Source organism: Benincasa hispida, chromosome 11 (genome assembly GCF_027475165.1).
Source record: "Benincasa hispida cultivar pf3 chromosome 11, pf3_genome.v1.1, whole genome shotgun sequence".
Lineage (NCBI taxonomy): Eukaryota > Viridiplantae > Streptophyta > Magnoliopsida > Cucurbitales > Cucurbitaceae > Benincasa > Benincasa hispida.
The window spans coordinates 18,848,367-18,868,761 of record NC_143488.1 but is presented as its reverse complement, the minus strand read 5'-3'; the positions used below and the strand labels follow the sequence as shown (position 1 = coordinate 18,868,761).

Sequence of the window (20,395 nt, the reverse complement as noted above, 5' to 3'; positions counted from 1 at the left end):
AACACAATGAAACATAACGGATATAGAGAAAATATTATATATATAATAATAATAATAAATAAATAAATATAACAATAATAATAAAATAATAAAATACAACTAAACTTATAATAACTAAAATTATAATTTTATGGAATTAGGAATAATAAAAATAAAAAATATGATTTTATGGAAATAGGAAATATATGAAATTTTCTTTTTATTCTCGCTATAATTTTAAGATTCACCAAATCCAAATGCCACTTTATAGACAAAATAACAAAAGTAGGATATTGACTCATGAATTATTACAAAGTACATAGACAACATGAAAAATGATACATGATTTTTAAGACACTAAACATTAGACATCCATTTTTATGATATTTATAATAATAAAAAAAAAGGCTAAATATACAATTTTTAGAAATTATTAAGCATAAATGAGAACCCCGGTGACTAGGTTCGGTTCAATACCCAGAAAAGTATTGCCACCATTCAATTTGGTTCAATTCAATAACTTGATATTTTTTCTATTCCTTTTCTAACTCCTAGAAACAAACATCCAACAAAAATTTCAATGTACAATAGCCTGAAGAAATAACATTTTCATGTTCTTATAGTACTATTAAGTACATCCAAACACGTCAATCTCAGCAAAATGCATGCTTTTAACCAAGATTTATTTTATCGACTACATAATATTACACTTGGAGAATTGAGTAACATAGACATCTGTTCAAAACAAGTTCATCCAAAGAGAGCCAAAAAAAAGCTTGCTATACACTGAAGCACATGCCCAGGCCTACCTTTAGACAAATAAATTACAGAATGCCACCTACAGATGAGGAAATAGGAATCTTCATTCCTCACAAACCACCCCATTTCATTGAACAATTATCACCAGCAATATCATCAAGGGAAGGGTGGTGAAAATTTCACATCAGCTAGCATAAACAACCTTCAGAAGGCATCCATTAGTTGAACTGATGGCATTTGATGTTGAGTTTAGTCGGAAATTCTTTTGTTAAAGATCTATTTGGCAGAATACCAGTTTTGTGCACACTTGGCATCCACAGCAAGGTCAACTTTCAGAATGTTCTTTCCATTGAACGGTTTCGACATGCACTCAACAACAATTGCCTTAGCAACCTCAGCAGACTCGGTCGGTCCTTCCAAGATTACTTCATCATGAACCTGACTTTCAGGAGAAGTGTTAATTCATGCAAGTATTTCAGATAAAAACAGAAAAAACGGGTGGGTGCTGCAGGAAGGGATGCAAGTTAAAGTTGAAAAATAACTAATTGAAACAGTTTAAATAACATATGTCATTGTCAGCCAATCCATTAAAAAGAATATATTCAAACCTAAAATATTTTGCACTTGGTTTAGTTTTGGTGGTTGGTTTTCTTGCCAGGTTTCAGTTTTTCCTCATAACAACAGGTTAGTTCTGCTCAATTTGTTCCAGAGTCGAACTAATAATTCCACAGGGTCCTTTTTTCTTCCCCTTTTAAATATCTTTGAGTGGCCTTTTATTTTGCGCCAACTTGCACACATTGGACTATTCTCATAGGACAATTTGTCTTACCTTTACTACATTCAATTGTCAACCAAACTTTTGAGATATTAAATCTTAGGTAGGAAGTCGGTATGACTTGAATCCATTTCTTTTAAGTTTTTTATTATTTATAATAGCCCTGATTGAGCACTAGACCAAACTAAACCAGGGTGGTACTTATTCTCTACATACATCCACATCTTTTAACAAAGGTTATGTCTCGATCAAAACTTATGGGCTTGTTTAGGAGCTGTTTTTAATCTGTTTCGGAGAACAAAATTAAATTCGGCAAAAACATGCTTGGCAATATTTTTTTCAAAGTTGTTCTCTCTTGCAGAGTGTATCTTGCTGCATACATTCGCTACAAAATTGAAAATTTTATCTAGAAAACTCTCGGGAGGGTTCTCGTGATTGAAAATTTCCGGCAAGCGTCCTAGATGAAGAGAGCATGAAAGATTGGTTTTGAGTTGATGTCGACAGTATCTCTAATGAGTTTGCTAGAAGGTCATTTCAAAGAAGAGAGGAGGTGAGGAAAATTTGTTGGAACGGCACCCTTCTCGTTACAAAGAGGGATTTCCATGACAATTGGAGTAGAATCTTGGAGGAGATTCGAAGACAAACAGAACAACACTTCATCATTAATCCTTTTCAACCTGATAAAGCTCCTCTGAAGTGTCTGAATGGAGAAAACGCCAGCTTGCTTTCTTCGAATATTGGATGGGTTACGGTTGGCCCCATTACTTTAAAGATGGAGCGTTGGGATAGTGCAAAACATAGTAGACTGCCAGTGGTCCCTTCATATGGAGGTTGGGTATGGAACTCGAGAATCTTCAAAGCAGTAGGTGATTTGTTTGGTGGCTTTATGGATTACGCCGAGGAAAATCTAGCCTCATTGAATGCCTTGAAGTGGCTATTGAAGTCAGAGGAAACTACTGCGGAATCGTCACCTCTAATTTAAAATTAAGTCTGACGATGAAGAGAGCTCCTCGTCCAAGTGGTTACGTTTCAGGATGCAAACATGTTGATCGATAGAGTTGCCGAAGTTCATGGAACCTTCTATCTAGAGGAAGCACAACGTTTTTACAAAGGACCCAATAGCCCAGATCCAAACCCGATTGATGTTTGGCACGTGGGGAACAGAGGGGTCAGTCCAGTGATCAATGGGACTGATTTGGTGCAGATGACGAGTGCAATTTTGCAGACGAAAAGAAAAAGCCCTTTTTCTCTCCAAGGTAAGTCAAAATCACGTGGAGAAACCTCCACCTCTCAAGGCCAAGCCACAGTTCAGGCCCACTTTGTGGAAGGAAGACTAAAGGCCATTGATAAGGATAAAGGAAAGGCAATTGCCGTATCCCAAGAAGCGGTGATTCGAAGTGGGCCTTGGCCCAAAAGGATAGTTATAAAAGAATGAGCCAAGGTTTCCGATCTGGAGAAGGATGAGCCGCTTCGAAATGGACCCCAATCCAAAAGTATTCTTATAGAAGATAGAGCCCATTCTTATGTTGAAAGGAGACTAGGGACGCTGTCTCAAAAGCACATGCGAACAAAGGCATTAAATTTGCTGTTGAAGAGAAGATCAATTCTTGCCTAAAAAAGGGGTTATTCATTCTACAGCGGAAACAAAATGTGGCTCCCCTTCGAAGATGAGAGTGGAATCGAGCATGATTGATGTATTTCTTGAAAACGGAAGGCTGCTTCTTGTCTTTTCTTGTTAGTACTGTGTTGATTCTTTAGGTTTTATTTTAATTTTCAGAACATTTGTTTGTAATCTTGTTTCTTGCAAATGTAATCTTGGTTCTTGAAATTAAGTTAGCATTGGTAACTTTTAGTTTAGGCTGTAAAAGAAGTTTAGACTAAACTCCTCCCTCACATTCACCTTGTCGCATCAGCTTTGGTATCAAAGCCCTCGATTTGGGACTCTATGGCCGGCAAGAGCAGTGCCAACACCGGCAAGGGAAAGGATGCTAAGTCCAGACCCGAACAACCAGACCCTTTGTCTCCACGTTCGACTACTACCCATTTGATGGTTGTGGAAGAATCAGTGGGAGAAATTCAAAATAGCATGGCTGGTTTGAATCTTGCAATGGAAAGAATGTCAAGATAAATGGAGTTAGTCTTGGCTGCCCTATCTCAACGTGCAGAAGAAAACAGAGCAAATGATGTTCATAGAAGACCAGCCCAAGAAGTAGTGGGCAGACGCATCAGGGAGAGAATTAGGGATGAATCCACCTCTCCAGAAAGGAACCAACCAGCCATTATTGCTCCAAGATTCTTAATTTTCTTCATCAGAAAGTGAAGAACCAAGGAAAATTCCAGCAAGAAGACACCAGTTTCCAAGAGTTTTTTACCATGAACGGGAAGGGAGACAACAAGACTACAAGATGAAGATTGATTTGCCTACTTTCAGTGGGAGACACAACTTAGAAGCCTTTCTTGATTGGATCAAGAATGTTGAAAGCTTCTTTGATTATATGAATACCCCTAAAAATAAGAAGGTTTAGCTCGTTTCTTTCAATTGAGATCGGGTGCTTAAGCTTGGTGCAATCAAATTCAAGTGAATAGACAGCTGATTGGTAAAAGACCTATTCAAAGTTGGCTACGGATGCTCAAGATGATGAAAGACCGGTTTCTTCCAGCCAATTATGAATAGATTTTGTATCAACAATACCAAAGATGTAGGCAAGGTAACAAGAGTGTGGCCGAGTATGCAGAGGAGTTTCACCGTTTGGGTGCAAGAATAAGACTAAATGAAAGTGTGGCCGAGTATGCAGAGGAGTTTCACCGTTTGGGTGCAAGAACAAGACTAAATGAAAGTGAGAACTATCAAATCCCGAGGTTTGTTGAAGGGTTAAAAGAAGACATCCAAGAACAATTGGATTTGCAGCCCATTGGTACACTTCCTACAGCCATTTCAATGGCTTATAAGGCAGAGATCAAGTTGGAAAAGAGAGGGAGACCTAGTAGCTTCAAGAAAAACACTTGGGACCGGACTTCTAACAATTACCAACAGAGAAACACGGAGGGGAATAAGCAAAACCTCACTGGAAGTAGCTCCAAAAGTAAGGAGGAACAAACTTCAAAATCAAGTCAAGGGTTGAGAATTCAAGAGCCTTCACAAGAAAAGATTGGTTCGAACAATTACCAACGGCCAAATCTTGACAAATGTTTTCGTTGTGGCCAACAGGGACACTTGTGCACCGGATGTGCACCGGCCAATTCAAGAACAGTGTCGTATCCAGATGGAGAAGAATCTCAACAAGAAGAGGAGGAACAAAATTCTGAAGACGAATGTGATGAACTTGCACCGGATGAAGGGGAAAGGCTTTCTTGTGTGCTCCAAAGAATTCTTCTTTGCACCAAAAACTGAAATCCACCCACAAAGACACTCCCTTTTTCGAACAAGATGCATTATAAATGGGAAAGTATGCAATGTTATCATAGATAGTGATAGCAGTGAGAACGTGGTCTCTTCCAAACTTGTGCAAGCTTGAATCTCAAGCTTGATCCCCACCCTCAACCCTACAAAATCAGCTGGATCAAAAAGGGGGGAGAAGCACAAATTAGCTTCACTTGCACAGATCCACTTTCCAATGATAATCTTTATAAGGACCAAATTGTTTGCGATGTTATTGATATGGATGTGTGTCATGTCTTATTAGGTCGCCCTTGGCAATATGACTTGCAAGCAATCCATAAGGGAAGGGAGAACACATACGAATTTTCATGGATGGGCAGAAAAATCAAACTTCTTCCCACCACCAGCAGCTCAGAAAAAACGAGCAGTAAGGGTACCTCTAACTCTAAAAAGAAACTATTTTCTATTAAATAGTGGCCATGTAAGCAACTATTTTCTATTATTAATAGTGGCCATATATGTGGAAAGCATAATAATGAGGTTTGGGCTATCATTGTGAAAGGTCAAACCATCGAAACTAGTCCTACTAATGACAGCCATGCTATTGAAATAGAAAGACTACTTGAGGAATTTCCACAGCTTTTAGAATCACCTTCTACCCTACCACCTTTGAGAGACATTCAGCACAATATTGACCTTATTCCCGAATCGATTCTACCTAATTTGCCCCACTATAGGATGAGCCCCAATGAGTACAAAATTTTACAAGAACAAGTGCAGGAATTACTTGAGAAAGGCCACATAAGACCTAGCTTGAGTCCTTGTGCGGTCCTTGTCTTTTTAGCACCTAAGAAAGATGGGACTTGGTGCATGTGTGTTGATAGCCAAGCCATTAACAAAATAACCATCAAGTATCGTTTTCCAATCCCTCAAATTCCTGATCTTTTAGACCAACTAGGAGGAGCCAAAATATTCTCTAAAATAGATTTGAAAAGTGGCTATCACCAAATTAAGATCCAGTCAAGTGATGAATGGAAAACAGCCTTTACAACCAACGAGAGTCTATTTGCATGGTTAGTTATGCCATTCGGTCTCTCCAACGCACCTAGCACCTTCATGAAACTCATGACACAAGTTCTACATCCCTTCCTTAACAAGTGTCTAGTTGTATACTTTGATGATATCCTTGTCTATAGTAAAACATTTGAAGAACATATGTCCCACTTACATGCCTTATTCAAAACCCTAGCGGACAACCAATTATATATTAACATCAAAAAATGTTCGTTCTTAGTCAAGGAAATCAACTTTTTGGGCTTCATCATCAATGAATTTGGAGTTTCAATAGATCCTCATAAAGTCCAAGCTATTAAAGATTGGCCCCTTAAAATGTTCAAGACATCCAAAGTTTCTCAAGTCTTGCATCATTTTATCGAAAATTTATCAAAAACTTTAGTTCTTTTGAGCCCCTCTAACTGAATGTTTAAAGAAAGGTAAGTTTTGTTGGACAGAAGCTCAAACAAAGAGCTTACAAACTTTCCAATACCCCTGTTTTAGCCTTACCCAACTTTAACAATCCTTTTGATGTAGCAGTAGATGCCTCAGGATATGCAATGGGGCTGTCCTCTCCCAACAAAACCATCCCATAGAATATTTTAGCGAAAAACTTAGTAAGCCTCGCCAAAAATGGAGTACCTATGAACAAGAACTCACTCTTTTGTGAGGGCTCTAAGAGTTTGGGAACACTACCTTCTAGGCCATGAATTCATTCTATTTTCTGATCATTTTTCTCTTAAATTTCTGCAAACCCAAAAGACAATAAGTAGGATGCACGCACGTTGGTTATCTTTCATTCAACGTTTTGATATTGTCATAAAACACAAAGCGGGTAATACTAACATTGTGGCTGATGCTTTAAGCAAAAACCAATCTCTTAACAATTCTTAAAAGCCAAATAGTTGCATTTGGTTCCCTACCCACTTTGTATGAAAATGACCCTGATTTTGGTAACATTTGGTCTTTATGTATTGATCATGTTAATTATGGTAATTTTCATTTAACTTTCTTTTCAAGAATAACCTACTTTGCATTCCTAGAACTTCTCTTCGGGAATTTTTTATCAAAGAGTTACATAGCAATGGACTAGCAAGACATTTTGTAATGGACAAGACTTTACAGCTCCTCAATGACAAATTCTATTGGCCACAAATTCGCAAGGATGTCACAAAATTCATTAAACACTGTTACATTTGTCAAACTTCCAAAGGACAGCAACAAAATACAAGTTTACACCACTCCTCTTCCCATTCCCGAAAGCATTTGGGAGGACTTATCCATGGATTTCATCCTAGGACTCCCAAAAACTCAAAGAGGGTATGATTCTGTGTTGGTTGTGGTTGATAGGTATTGTAAAATGTCACACTTTCTTCCATATCGTAAAACATTGAATGCCGTTTATATTGTGAATCTATTTTTTTAAAAAATTGTGTGCTTACATGGAATTCCAAAGTCCATAGTTTCAGACAGGGATGTAAAGTTTCTAAGCTATTTTTGGAAGACTATATGAAGGAAGTTCAACACTAGCCTCAAGTTTAGCACAACGAGCCATCCCCAAACCGATGGGCAAACGGAAGTCACTAGTCGGGCCCTTGGTAATCCTATACGTTGCATTGGAGCGGAAAAACCCAAATGGGACCTCACTTTAGCCCGAGCAGACTTTGCATACAACCCCATGAAGAATCGCTCGACAGGGAAGTCACCATTTGAAGTAGTATATACTAAACTTCCTAGATTAACTGTGGACCTTACTAACCTACCGTCTTCCATTGATCTTAGCATGGAAGCTGAAGCTATGGCTGAAAGAGTTGCTGATTTACGTAAAGAAGTAACAGAACACTTAGAAAAGATGAATGCCAATTACAAGACAGCAACTGACAAGCATAGAAGACCTAGAGAGTTCGAGGAAGGAGACTTGGTAATGGTCCATCTTAAAAAGAGTCGGTTCCCTGTTGGCACTTGCAACAAACTTCAACCGAGGAAGCTAGGTCCATTTCAAATCCTAAAGAAATAAGGGGATAATGCTTACAAAATTGAGCTGTCGGGAGATCTTCATATCAGCACTATCTTCAATGTGGCTGATTTAAACGATTACTTCCCACCAGATCAACTCAAACTTTCAGCCTAAACTCGAGGACGAGTTTCATTTTACTTACACGGGGAATTTGATGTATTTCTTGAAAACAGAAGGCTGCTTCTTGTCTTTTCTTGTTAGTGTTGTGTTGATTCTTTAGGTTTTATTTTAATTTTCAGAACATTTGTTCGTAATCTTGTTTCTTGCAAATCTTGGGTGTAATCTTGGTTCTTGAAATTAAGTTACCGTTGGTAACTTTTAGTTTAGGCTGTAAAAGGAGTTTAGTATTTAAACTAAACTCCCCCCTCACATTTAATACAACTCTAATGTGATGCGCCAAGGTGAGAAGGAAACTCTAATGTGAAAAAATGCTTCAAAGTTGTATTTAATGGTAGAAGCATTAAGTTTTGGGAAGACAAGTGGTGTACTCCCCAACCTCTTGCTTCCCTTTATTGTGATATCTATGCTATTTCTACTAAAAAGGATGTTGTCATTGCAGATTGTTGGAATAGTTTGAACCAAGCGTGGGATTTGGGGTTAAGAAGAGGACTTTTTGACAGAAAGATGGGTAGCTTCATTGCTCTTGCCCAGTTGCTAACCGATCGGGTGGTGAGAGATACTGGGATAGTTTGCATTGGAATCTGGAAGCCTTATTTGTCCCTCTTCCCTTCCATCTGCCTTATTTGTCTTAAAGAGATGGAGTTTGTGGACCATCTGTTTTTACATTGTGATTTTGTGTCTAGAGGTTGGAATTGTCTTCTTGCCACGTTCAGGGTCCTTAGTTGCCTCCCTAAGTAGATTGATGATTGGTTTATGGAAGGCCTGAATGGTAGAAACTTTTGTGCTAAAGGTAGAATTCTTTGGCAATGTGCGGCCCACGCGCTTTTGTGGCATTTGTGGAACGAGTGGAATAGTAGGTTGTTTGATGATAAGTTTACCTCTTTTGATTCTTTTTGGGTCCAAGTTCAGAACACGGCCTCTTGGTGGTGTACAAATTACACTAAATTCTTTTGTAATTATAGCCTCCTTAAGATTTTAAATAATTGGAGGGCTCTTCTTGTTTGATTTCGTTTTTTTTTCTTTGGGGAAGGGGGATGTTCCTCAACCCCTACCCTTAGGTTGTTCCTTTCTTTCTTAGTTTAATGCATTTCTCTGTTTCTAAAAAAAAAAAGTTGTTCTCTTGCTTTTTTTCCTAAGTTATTTATTTTTCAAAATAATCCAAGTTTATTTTCCAAAATAATTGAAGTTGTTCTTCAGCATGTAAATAGTGAGTTGAATGCCAAATCCTGATCCTATTGTAATTCTCCAAAACAGCTTTGAAAACAAAAGGCAGAAAAGTATCTTGAAAACAGTCTCCCGAACAAGCCTTTAGCATCAGGAAAGGTAACAACTACCAAGTTGGAAGATTAAAGATGGTGACGAATAACCTGCAAAAGCAGCCTCCATCCAAGTTCCTTCAAACGTGAATTTTTAGATATTTCCAACATGGCACACATGGCAACATCAGCAGCACTACCCTGTAACAGAGACATTCATGAACCAAATTTAATATTGGAGATTGGGATGACGAAAAGCTGAGAATGGAAGTTTATGAACATACCTGCACGGGAGTATTGATAGCAGCTCTTGCTATATGCCCTTTCTGGGCCCGAGTAGCAAACTTCATTGAAGGAAACCGACGAGCTCTTCCAAGTAACGTGCGAACACACGACTTCTCCTCAGCCTCTTCCATTCGAAGATCTTGCCACATACGAACCTCTTTTCTTTCATTATACCACAAGTTAACCGTCTTCTTTGCTTCCTCCACAGTAACCTGTATGGTGGGTTAACCATGCTGATTAGCAACTTAACGATATTGGGACAGGAAGTAGGTTTTGGAAAATACCTTCCAATCCTTGGAAAGGCCAACAGGAGTCTTGCCATATGCAATGGAAAAATTAAGCATTTTAGCTTTCCTTCTTTCAGAAGCAAAGGCATCCTGCAGAAAAGAGAGAAATGTTCAGATAAAAGAAGTTGAAAAATCAGTAAGAGATCATTTAAATGGCTCTTTGTTCTTGCTGGACTAAGAATGGAGAAAAGGATAAGGCACTGCTACGACTTAAAATGCAAATAAATCAGTCAGACATTGCAATCTAGGAAGCACAGACACTACATTTTAGGCGGAGTGTCCATGTCGAACACAGATGCATTTGGACACGTCCAGACACGTCCAACATGAAAATTTTTGTGTACTGTTTTTATTTATTTACTTTTAGTTTCAGACATGATCGAGACCCTCCTTGTAAACGCTTGTGATTTTTTTAAGAGAAAATAATCCAACGTTTTATGTTTGACCCAAATTTAAAGCCCAAATCAATTACATGTTAAATAAGATAAGAAAACAAAAGGAAAGCCTAATTCTTTAACAAATGACAAAAAACATGAACATAAAAAAGTGAAGTAAAAAACATAAATGTAGCATTGTTAATTAATGACATTTTATTTTTCTTTTTTTAGTGGGGTACATTTAATATTTTATGTTAAATTTATATATATCCTAAAAAGTTAATAATAATAAAAGAATGTATCCCCAACATAACCATGTCCTAGTTTTCTTAAAATTGGCATATCGCCTTGGCGTATCCATGTCCGTGCTTCTTGGATTGAAGTAAATAACAATGACTGGTAAAAGCAAGGATTCAATGGTACACAAAGCATTTCATACATCAATGAAATTGATTTCTTATAAAGAAAAAATGGAACAAGAAAATTTCAGACTTAGTTGACTAGCTTGGAGGATGAATTATTATTATTATGAAGAAGACAGTTCAAGCATGCAAAATCACCTATTAAGGAATCCAAAGCCAAACATTCACAAACCTACTAAAAGACACCAGAAACTCAAGAACAAGATTTTAATAACCAAGAAGGAAGCGTGCAAAACACTAGTTTAGGAAGAAGACATTCTCTTGGACTTCACAAATCTCTAATGAGGAGACTTTCTCGAACCCTGAAACTTCTAGTCACTCTATGGCAAAATTGTGAAGAAAAGCACACAGTATTCAACCACTGGAATTCAGATTATTATTATTATTATTATTATTATTAGGAAACAGAAGCCGAAATGTATACAAAAAATCCTATCAACAAGTAATTTACAAGAGACTTTTAGTGAGTAATTGTAATGACAAAACGGAGTTAATGCATTCAAGACAAAGCTAAAAAAGATGTAGACTCAGTAACTTTGGTGTATCATATAACAATAAGTGGTTCTTCCAGCCCAACCACTAAGTTCTAAGTTCTAAGAGAATACCCAAACAGAATTTAACTAAAGAGTCTTTTTCTACTCTTTAAAGGGATAACCTAACTGCTTTACTTGAACAGGAGCTGTTCTATAGGTTGTCCTTGAGTTCTAAGGGATAACCTATGGTGAATGTAATGATTTTGCTGAGCTACATGTGAGATTTCCAATTGTGAATATGTATTCAAGGAAGGCCAAAAACGTCAACTCTTGAGCTACGGTTAGTTAGTGGAACGCATGCCTTGTTACGATATGTGGGTGATGTACCCAGATACATCCAGAGGGGTTTTCTTGTAATCTTCAAGGGGCATTTTAGTTCATTATGTTTACCGGCTGGTCTAGGTCTTCTTTAGTTCTGGTTGTTATTTGCCTGTTAGTTGGGTAGTTTAGCTTGCTCTTAAAAGCCTATATATGTGGTTCTAGTATCGAGAAATTCGGGAATTAAGGCTTCTGGACGCTAGTGCTGAAGAAGAAACATTGATTGATACAGAGAGAAATGAAAGAGCAAACCCCCCAAGTGAAGAATCTGGAAAGTGGGAGATTCAATGGAATTAGCTAAAACATCAATTTACCTTCAACAATGGAACTGGAGGCTTGTCTTCCCCAGGTTGAGGATCCCACTCAAGAAGCACACTTCCTTCTTCAACAGCTTTACGAATGTGAGGGTACATATTCATTGCGGTCCTTGAATGGAAATCTCCCCCAGCTTTAAAGGCTTCCAGCATGCTCTTACAATTGGCAAGATGAGCCAGAATCCTAAGTTCCAACTGCAAAATGGATTTACACTTCCCGGTCAATAATGTTCTCTTGTCGAATACGATTATATAGTTGAAGCCAATAGATCACAAAAAGAAAACAGGTGAAGATGGGGCAAATCGAAATTGCTCACCACATAAACAAATCCTCTCTCATTATTAACAAAATTACCTGGCCATAATCAGCAACAATGAGGGAATTTCCAGGAGCAGCTATAAATGCCTGACGGATCTTATACCGGTCCTTTTCCAGAGCTGGTTGATTCTGGTACACAAAATATAACCAACCGAAGTCTCCATTAGAATCATAGTTTAAAAGGAATATATGAACATAAAGATCACAAGGAACTGAGATGACAAACACACTCATATACAGAAGGCTAAATGAAAATCGGTGCAAAAAATAGTTGGCAATAATCCTAATATTTTACATCATGCCTGTTGAAGGATTTAGTCCTCTGCAATAATGGAGGTTCTAAGCATCTAATAGCTATGAACTGACACTGTCTAATTGAAGAAGCAAACCTACTTTTCCAAGGAAATAATCTCTTCAGTGCCAAATGCAAGTAAGGTTGAGAAAAGTTAACTGTGAACCTGCAAATTTGGTCTCCGAGCTGAAAGGCGGCCAGTTTCTGTGTTGATATTTAGAGAACAATGCACACGTCCATTCTTACCGGATATGTTGCTTCCCTGCAATTGAAACAGCCATTTCACTACAAGTCATAAATCATGTCAAGAATTTAAAATTTAACTTATGAAAATTAAGAGTCGATCAGAGAAGAAAGAGATTTCATGCTTTGAAATTCAAAGCTGTGTGTTCATCGATCAAAATCAACATGCCTTCAGATAATTGTGCTTAAATCAAGTGAAGCAGCAGTATGCAATACTCTGAATTAGTTCCTTCTTAAACCTACATGCACTTTTTTTAATATATAAGAAACGACCTTTCATTGAGGAAAAAATTGAAATAATACGCAAGCATAAAAGAAAACAGTCCACAAAAAGAGGACCATAAAGAAAGGGTCTCCAATCCTATAAGATAACACCTATCGGATAATTACAATAAATCTTCAAAAAAATCTTCATAGCGATGCCTAAAGAGAAAAACGACATCTAGCAAGAGACCATGCATCATTCGGATCCAAGCCTCTAAACACTCATCCCAAATATCCAACAATAACACACACTCCATCAAGCCACAAGAAACAATCTTTCTCCCTAAAAGCGGAAGGAGAACAATGGAACGTGCGAAGACGAAGCTCCAAAGGAAATGATCCAAGTACTCCTCCATCTTCCAACAAAGGATACAACAAAACAAGTCAATCAACGAAGGTCAATTTCTCCAGAGCTGATCCAGAGAGTTCACGAGAGCATGGATGACCTACCAGACAAATAACTTAACTTTTTTGGAATCTTGATCTTCAGAGCATCAAAAAAGCAATCTTAGATGGGAGAAGAGTCCAATAAGCAACAAAAGAAAGAACATGGATCGCTCCCAAAGAGTTAGGGCATCAACTATGCCAATCCCTCCTCTCAATCCTCAAATCAACCTTCCCTATCAAAGACAAAACAGCTTAACGTCTATTGTTTCCTTATCGGACAAAGGATGACAGACCCAAATGAAAAGGAGAGGGAACTCCCAGACCAATCTAAGATATCCGCTACATTGCAATTTTTTAAAGAGGAAAGGTGGTAACATATAAAAGTCATAATTGACAAACATAGTTATTTCATATTTGCACCTACCTTTTAAAGTTCTCCTTCCACCAGCAACAGGGTCAAAATCAGCTAAAGTTCCATAAATTATAGTAACTTTTGGAAGGATATTATTAATGATAATGAGCATAAAAAGGGACTTGGTTAAAGAATTTCACCTGTAAGGGAAGGATGAAATTTGATATCAAAGAGTCGATAGAGCAGACTTCACATAAAGCAGCAATAGCATGACAGGCTTCCCTGCCCTCCTCCATCAACTCAAATCCTTGTAAAGCAGTTCCATAATCAGACATATTTGCACATTCATGAATAATATGCCTTTTGCTTTCTTCATGAGGCATCGTCCCAAAATCGTTGTCAACCTCATTGTCAGACTGCAAGTCATCAGTGAAGTCATCAAATTCTGCAGAGACCTTGCCTGCTAAGATCTTCAGAGCATCCCCACTCACAGAAGGCCAACCAGTTGCTGTGTACATTTCTGTCGAAAAAGCCTTCTCACCAATGCAATGTAAAGTAATATTCCGAAACTTGCTGGGGGTTTTTTTTCCTCCTTCAATGACTTTTTCACTGTTTGGAACTTTGAATGTCCTTTCAGTTGGAAGAGACTCATCAGGGTTCTTACTGTAAAATGAAAAAAATAAGGAAGCATAACTAAGAATCAACAAGTTTGAAGCCAAAGCATCAGAAACATGCTCGTTATCAAAAGAGGAAAATGCATGAAATTATGCAGGAAAGAGCTAACAACTTGCACGTTTCCAAGTCCACAAATAGTAGATAACTCATGACTTCATATGCTTTCATAATTTCATATGTGATATCTGATTAGACCAGAACATGGATTTTACATTTTTCTTTAAAAAAAAACCAAAAATATTATTTAAAAAATAGACTAATTACCTGTTACAAGTGCCACCAAAGAGCAATTGACGCACTTGTGCATCACTTCCTACATTCATGTACATGGCATCAGAGCAATACTTTGAAGCCCAGTTACGAAATCTGTTAGCAGCAACCTCTTGTTCCTTTTTGGCCAATTTTTCTATCTCGGCAAGATATGGCCTATCAACCAGCATTCCCTCAGTTTCCATTTTGACGAGAAGTTCACCGAATGGTTTCCAATATTCTTCATAAAAGTTGAACATTGTTTGATCCGGAATCATTTCTCCATCTCTCTCCCAGGGCATGTCAGACAGTATATTTTTCAAGCTCTCATAAAGCTTCAGCGTGCATATTGAATCTAAAGCAGAATAAGATACCCACGGTTTCCGTTCTTCTCGTTGAAGTTGTTCAACAGGGGGAATGACTATAAGTTTGCCTTCAGATCCATCCTTTTTCGTCTTCTTCCGGCCAAAGATTGTTTTCATAGATACTTTACCGATCAACTCTTTTTCCTGGCCCAATTTAGCACCAGACATGACCTTTGTATCACTAGAAAGAGCTTCAAGTGAATATCCACCATTCACTCGCCTTGATGAATCCCACAACCGTGCCATGTGCATCGTGTCAGCATGAAAGCCAGAAAGCTTAATCCCATAGTTTTCAATAATGTGATTGTCAAAGCTGTAGTTGTGCCAGACCTAATAGGAAGGCAGGTTTGGTCAAACCAAACTATCTTCTGAGTTTAACATACCGCACACGTGCACATGTCGCCTCATAATTTAACAAATACAAGTGAACAAATGGACCTATTTTGTCCTAGAACTCAAGAATATTTAACCAATCTTATCGAGAAATAGAATTATAATGCATTCAATATATGTATGAGAATACCGATCATTAGCAGTTTTACAATCTATCAACAATATGTTAAAAGGCCAACATCTAAGAGACAAAGCTTTGGCTATCTCCCCCAGTGTGTCTTAACTATTTAGCTGATTGTGAGTCTATGGATAATGCAGTTAGGCTGAGTCTTGGCATACCTTCTTTAAAATCATTTTTCTTAAAACAATTTTAATAAAAGTAGTTTCAATTAAAACAATGAGATGTTTGGTCACATTTTCTTAAAATTGATTTATTGTACTGCATCTAAAATTGATTCTACAAATATTAAATTACTACACAACCACTTTAAAATCACCTTTCAGAAAATCAACGTAAAATAAAATCTTAAAAAAGTCATTTATATTTGCTACCTAATATTGCATATTTTAGAAAGTAAAAAAAACACAGTTGAGTTATCCAAAATGACTTAGGAATTTATGCCAAACACACTCTTATTCTCTGTAAATTTGTCCCAAAAAGTGGAATCTCTTTATCCAAAACAATTTGGCCTACAATAGTCTACCAAAAAGGGTCCAAGAGGAACAAAAGGAAATACCTTTCTGATCAAAGGATCTTCGAAGAATGGTGCAAATTGAAGCAAAATTTCCTTACCGCCACCATCAAGAACATCAACCCAGATACAAGACTTTCCATTCCCAAAATCTGCTTCTGGTCCTGAATAAATACTGAAGCATATTATTTCACCATGGTCAACGGGTGTTTCTTGCTTCACATCAATCTTGCCCACCTTAAAGAAAATAGAAAAAAAAAATGAAGATTGAAGAAAATTTCAAAGGTATGCTGCCCATCATGGCATGACAGAACTTGGGTGTAAATTGTACAGTTAAGTTGGAATTATTGGTCTGTAAGCCTATTCCAAGGCAGTAAAGGTACAATGAAAATAAAGTAAGATATAAGCACCTCAGTATCGCAAGCATGCACAAGATCCCTGTACTTAATAGTAAGCATTGAAACAACTTCCTTCGCTGCAGATACACTATCAACAACAAGAACGCTATCATATACACAATTAAGCCTCTCCTTTATATCTGGCTTGTGAGCAGTTCCAAGTGCTCCCATCACCTTGGTGCCACTTCCATTGATGGTCACTTTAGAAAATTCTTCCACAGCTACACCCCTCTTTATCCCATTGGCAGCTTCAGTAAATTGCAAATCACTATTTTCAGGCTTGATCATGGTCCGTCTCCCAGCAAAAGAATCAATGTCTCCATTACATTGACCACTTGGAACCTTAATTGTCTCAAGTAAGGGTGCCCTTTCACTTATCATCCTATCTATAGTTACAACATTCTCAGTTCGATCAAAACTAATAGGTTCTTGTTTACTGAATCCATCTGATAACATATTAGTTGGAACCCTTAAACAATCAGAATCATTACTAGCATTGGAACATTTGCTTCCCAAATTTGACAGAACCTTAGAATATGGAGGACATGGACTGTTATAACAATGCGAAGTCCCATGCCCAGTGAGATTTTCCTTTTTTCTTAGCTTTTCTTCGTTGTTCTTTGTCGGGATCTCAGTGTCAATATACCTAAGGAGCTTCTCTTCTTTCAGCTGCATAGTACTCTTGGACCAAGCCTTTACATCAGAGAGAAATGCCCTCTCCTTGTCATATTTACTAGTTTCAAAAAATGAAGTGGTGCTCAAGAAAGAACATTGTCTACACTGAAAGGAAGCGTGAAACATATTCATATTTGGAGAAGCGCCACCAACACTCTTCAGGGAACTAAATTCAGCCCTGCAAATGAATATATTCAGAAACATTAAGATCAGAGTTCTTCACAACCATACTCTCCTATAATTGATCATTCTGCTGTGCAATGTAAGACAGAAACAATTAAAAGAACAAAATGGATGACCCAAGAAAGTTACCAGTATCGCTTCTGCTAAATTTGAGCCCTTTTACCTAAGTAACGACCATGGTCATATGGAAGAGTAAATGCCCTCATAGATGAAACCAAATGATATGACATAATTTTGTGGACTAGATAACAATGTACGAGAAAAGTGCTAAAGTTCTTCCAGATAAAGTACTGCCTAGAGAGATAACCGAAAAACTTTTTCCTGAGTGAATTCAAAGGCCTTAAAACCCATACTAACCAACCATGCCATATAGTTTCAAATCCATATTCAAACAATGACATTCTACCAACAAAAAACAAAGTGAACAGAATAGCTAAAAATTTTAAGAAATCATCATGATAATAACTAAAAATTCTTAGAAATCACATCCACCAAACATGTTCTTCCCCATATCACAAGCTCTCTCTCACATGAAGGGGGGGAACTCACTTCACAGTTTGAAACAAGAAAACTTCTAACAAATGACTGGAATGAGCAACCACAAACACACACACACACACACACACACACACACACAAAAATCCAGCCAATACCCAATACAGAAGACTAAATATTCTCACGCCCCCATTAACAACAAAAAGATAACACAAAAATCTCCGGTTAAGAATAAACCCGAGAGAAGAGTCACCTGTAGAGAGCCTTGGAGGAGGCGCAAATGGAAATAGAAGAGTTAGAAACAGAGTTAGACCGCCATAGAAAGAAATAAGAAGGCCATTGAGTTCTGACTGAAGAGGCCTGGGAAGTGGAGACTCCCAAAGTCATCATCTCTGCAACTCTGCCCAGCTTGCTCCCGCAGTGGCTTATAGAAGGAGCCGTTTTGAAAGATTTTGGGCTAAACCCAGATAGATAATCCCAAAATTTTGAGGGCTTTACGTTATCTGTTGTTTCAGGCAAGTGGGTCTGAAAGTGGAGCAGTACAGAGCACGGCCATGGTAGAGGGGATAGTTGGGAGCAGAAGAGACTCTCGATGTTAAACCCTGGGAGGCTGGGAATGATGAGAGAACCCCAAAATTAACGTATAATTTTCATGGCTGCCATTAACATTTGTGATTTCATTTTGCCGGCCACAACAGGAATTAATATGAAATTGAGAATTTTGTTCAATTATAAATATGTTAAATTAGGTGCAGATATCCATGATTAGTATTCATAGGTCGTGCGTCACTTATTCATTAGTCCATTTGTCTCAAGATTACGTGATCAATCCAAAAAGATAGGAGAAAATGGAGAAATTCATTCTTTATTATTTTAATTACTTTTGTTATTTATTTATTTTATTTATTTTATATATTTATATATTATTATTATATTATATTTTCTTCATATCTATATTCTCGTTACAGATGTCTAATTTCCCCATGGAGACCCGTCCCAAATGGGGCGAGGAATAGGAAGGGAGTGGGGAATCCCCATGAGCTAAACGGAGACGGGGACATGTAATGCATTCCTCGGCCCCGGTCCCGCGCTGTTCCCCGTCCCCACCCCGATTAGCTTTTACATATTTATTTAGTATAGTTATCTAACGTTATGTTATTATTATTATATAAATATTATATTTAAATTTTAAAATTGATTATTTATTGGGAAAGATAATAAATATGTTTAAATTAAATGTAGAAATTTAGATTATATATGTGAATAATTTGATTTATGTTTATTTCTTTCTATTAAAAAAATCAATTAGCTTTTTAGGCCAAAATTTGAGTAGTTTTTAAATTCAAATTGTCATATAAAACTAACTATAATAAATAATTTAGCAATAAGTTAACTATTTAATTAAAATTTGCTCATATTAGTGATTTAAATTAATTGGTTTTTTACAAAAAAAAAAAAAAAAAAAAAAAAAAAAAAAGTAACGGGAAAAAATTCCCTGTGGGGAATCCCCGCCCCGATCCCCGTGGAAAATTTCATGGGGAATGAAATGGGGAGCGGGGACAGGGATGGGGAATGGCATCTCCGGCCCCGCCCCACCCCGTGGACATCTCTATTTCTCGTTGGACACCATTGTGCTCATCAAATTTACAACACGTTATTCGAGCTCCTATCGTTTTCTTCGCTAAAGGTAAGTCCTAAAGGTGTGTCGATTTTTTTCTTCATTATAATTAATAAATTTAATGTTATTTTGCATATTTAATATCTATTAAATTTCTAATATAAATACAATATTGTGTGATGGTGTTGTCATGACAAATCTCACAAAATTAGAATTTTTTGTCCTTGATATTAACAACAGTAATTATTTGCCATTGGTATTTGATGTTGAAATCTGCTTGGATGCTATAAATCTTGGAGAGACTATTAACGGAGGAAATATGACATATAGTCAGGACAAAGCAAAAGCTATGGTTTTTCTATGTCATCATCTCCAGGAAGATTGAAAATGGAGTATCTTACAATAAAAGATCCCCGTATCTTGTGGAAAAAATTGAAGAGATGTATGGTCATAAAAAAAAAAACAGTTATTCTTTCTAAAGCTCGTCATGAGTGGATGCACTTTGGGCTATAGGATTTCAAATTAGTAAGTGATCACAACTCCACATTATTTAAAATCAATTCGAAACTGTTGTTATGCGGAGAGAAAATTGTTGATACTAATATGTTAAATTAGATATTTTATACATTTCATGTCTTGAATATGCTCATGCAGCAGCATTATCGAGAGAAATATTTTTAACAATATTCTGAACTAATTTCATGTCTTCTCGTGACCGAACAAAATAACGAGTTATCAATGAAAAATCATGAATCTCGACCAACTGGGATGACACCATTTCTTGAAGTGAATGTTGTGAATTTTAATAATAATCATGGTTAAGGTTATGGTCGTGGTCGAGGTGTGACTGTGGTAGAGGAAGAAATAATTATTATTTTCGTGGTGGTCATTCTAATTATTCAAATTTCAAAAGAGCCACATAAAATGATGATCACAAAGGAAAAGCTCCACAAGATAAGAGTTCAAAAAGTGTTGGAAATA

General features: G+C 37.1%; 1 protein-coding gene across 1 annotated transcript; it reads right to left on the bottom strand.

Annotated features, from left to right (window-relative positions):
* Positions 1 to 572: 572 nt before the first annotated feature.
* LOC120089848 (DNA polymerase I B, chloroplastic/mitochondrial-like) lies at positions 573 to 18,542 on the bottom strand. Its single transcript, XM_039047260.2, has 12 exons — positions 18,050 to 18,542; positions 16,456 to 17,296; positions 16,091 to 16,282; positions 14,671 to 15,350; positions 13,932 to 14,394; positions 12,652 to 12,747; positions 12,230 to 12,322; positions 11,875 to 12,069; positions 9,908 to 10,000; positions 9,623 to 9,835; positions 9,450 to 9,539; positions 573 to 1,176 (listed from the first exon to the last, which is right to left on the bottom strand). The coding sequence occupies exons 1-12, from the start codon at positions 18,184 to 18,186 to the stop codon at positions 1,015 to 1,017; spliced, it is 3,255 nt and encodes a 1,084-aa protein (XP_038903188.1). The 5' UTR covers positions 18,187 to 18,542; the 3' UTR covers positions 573 to 1,014.
* Positions 18,543 to 20,395: the final 1,853 nt, after the last annotated feature.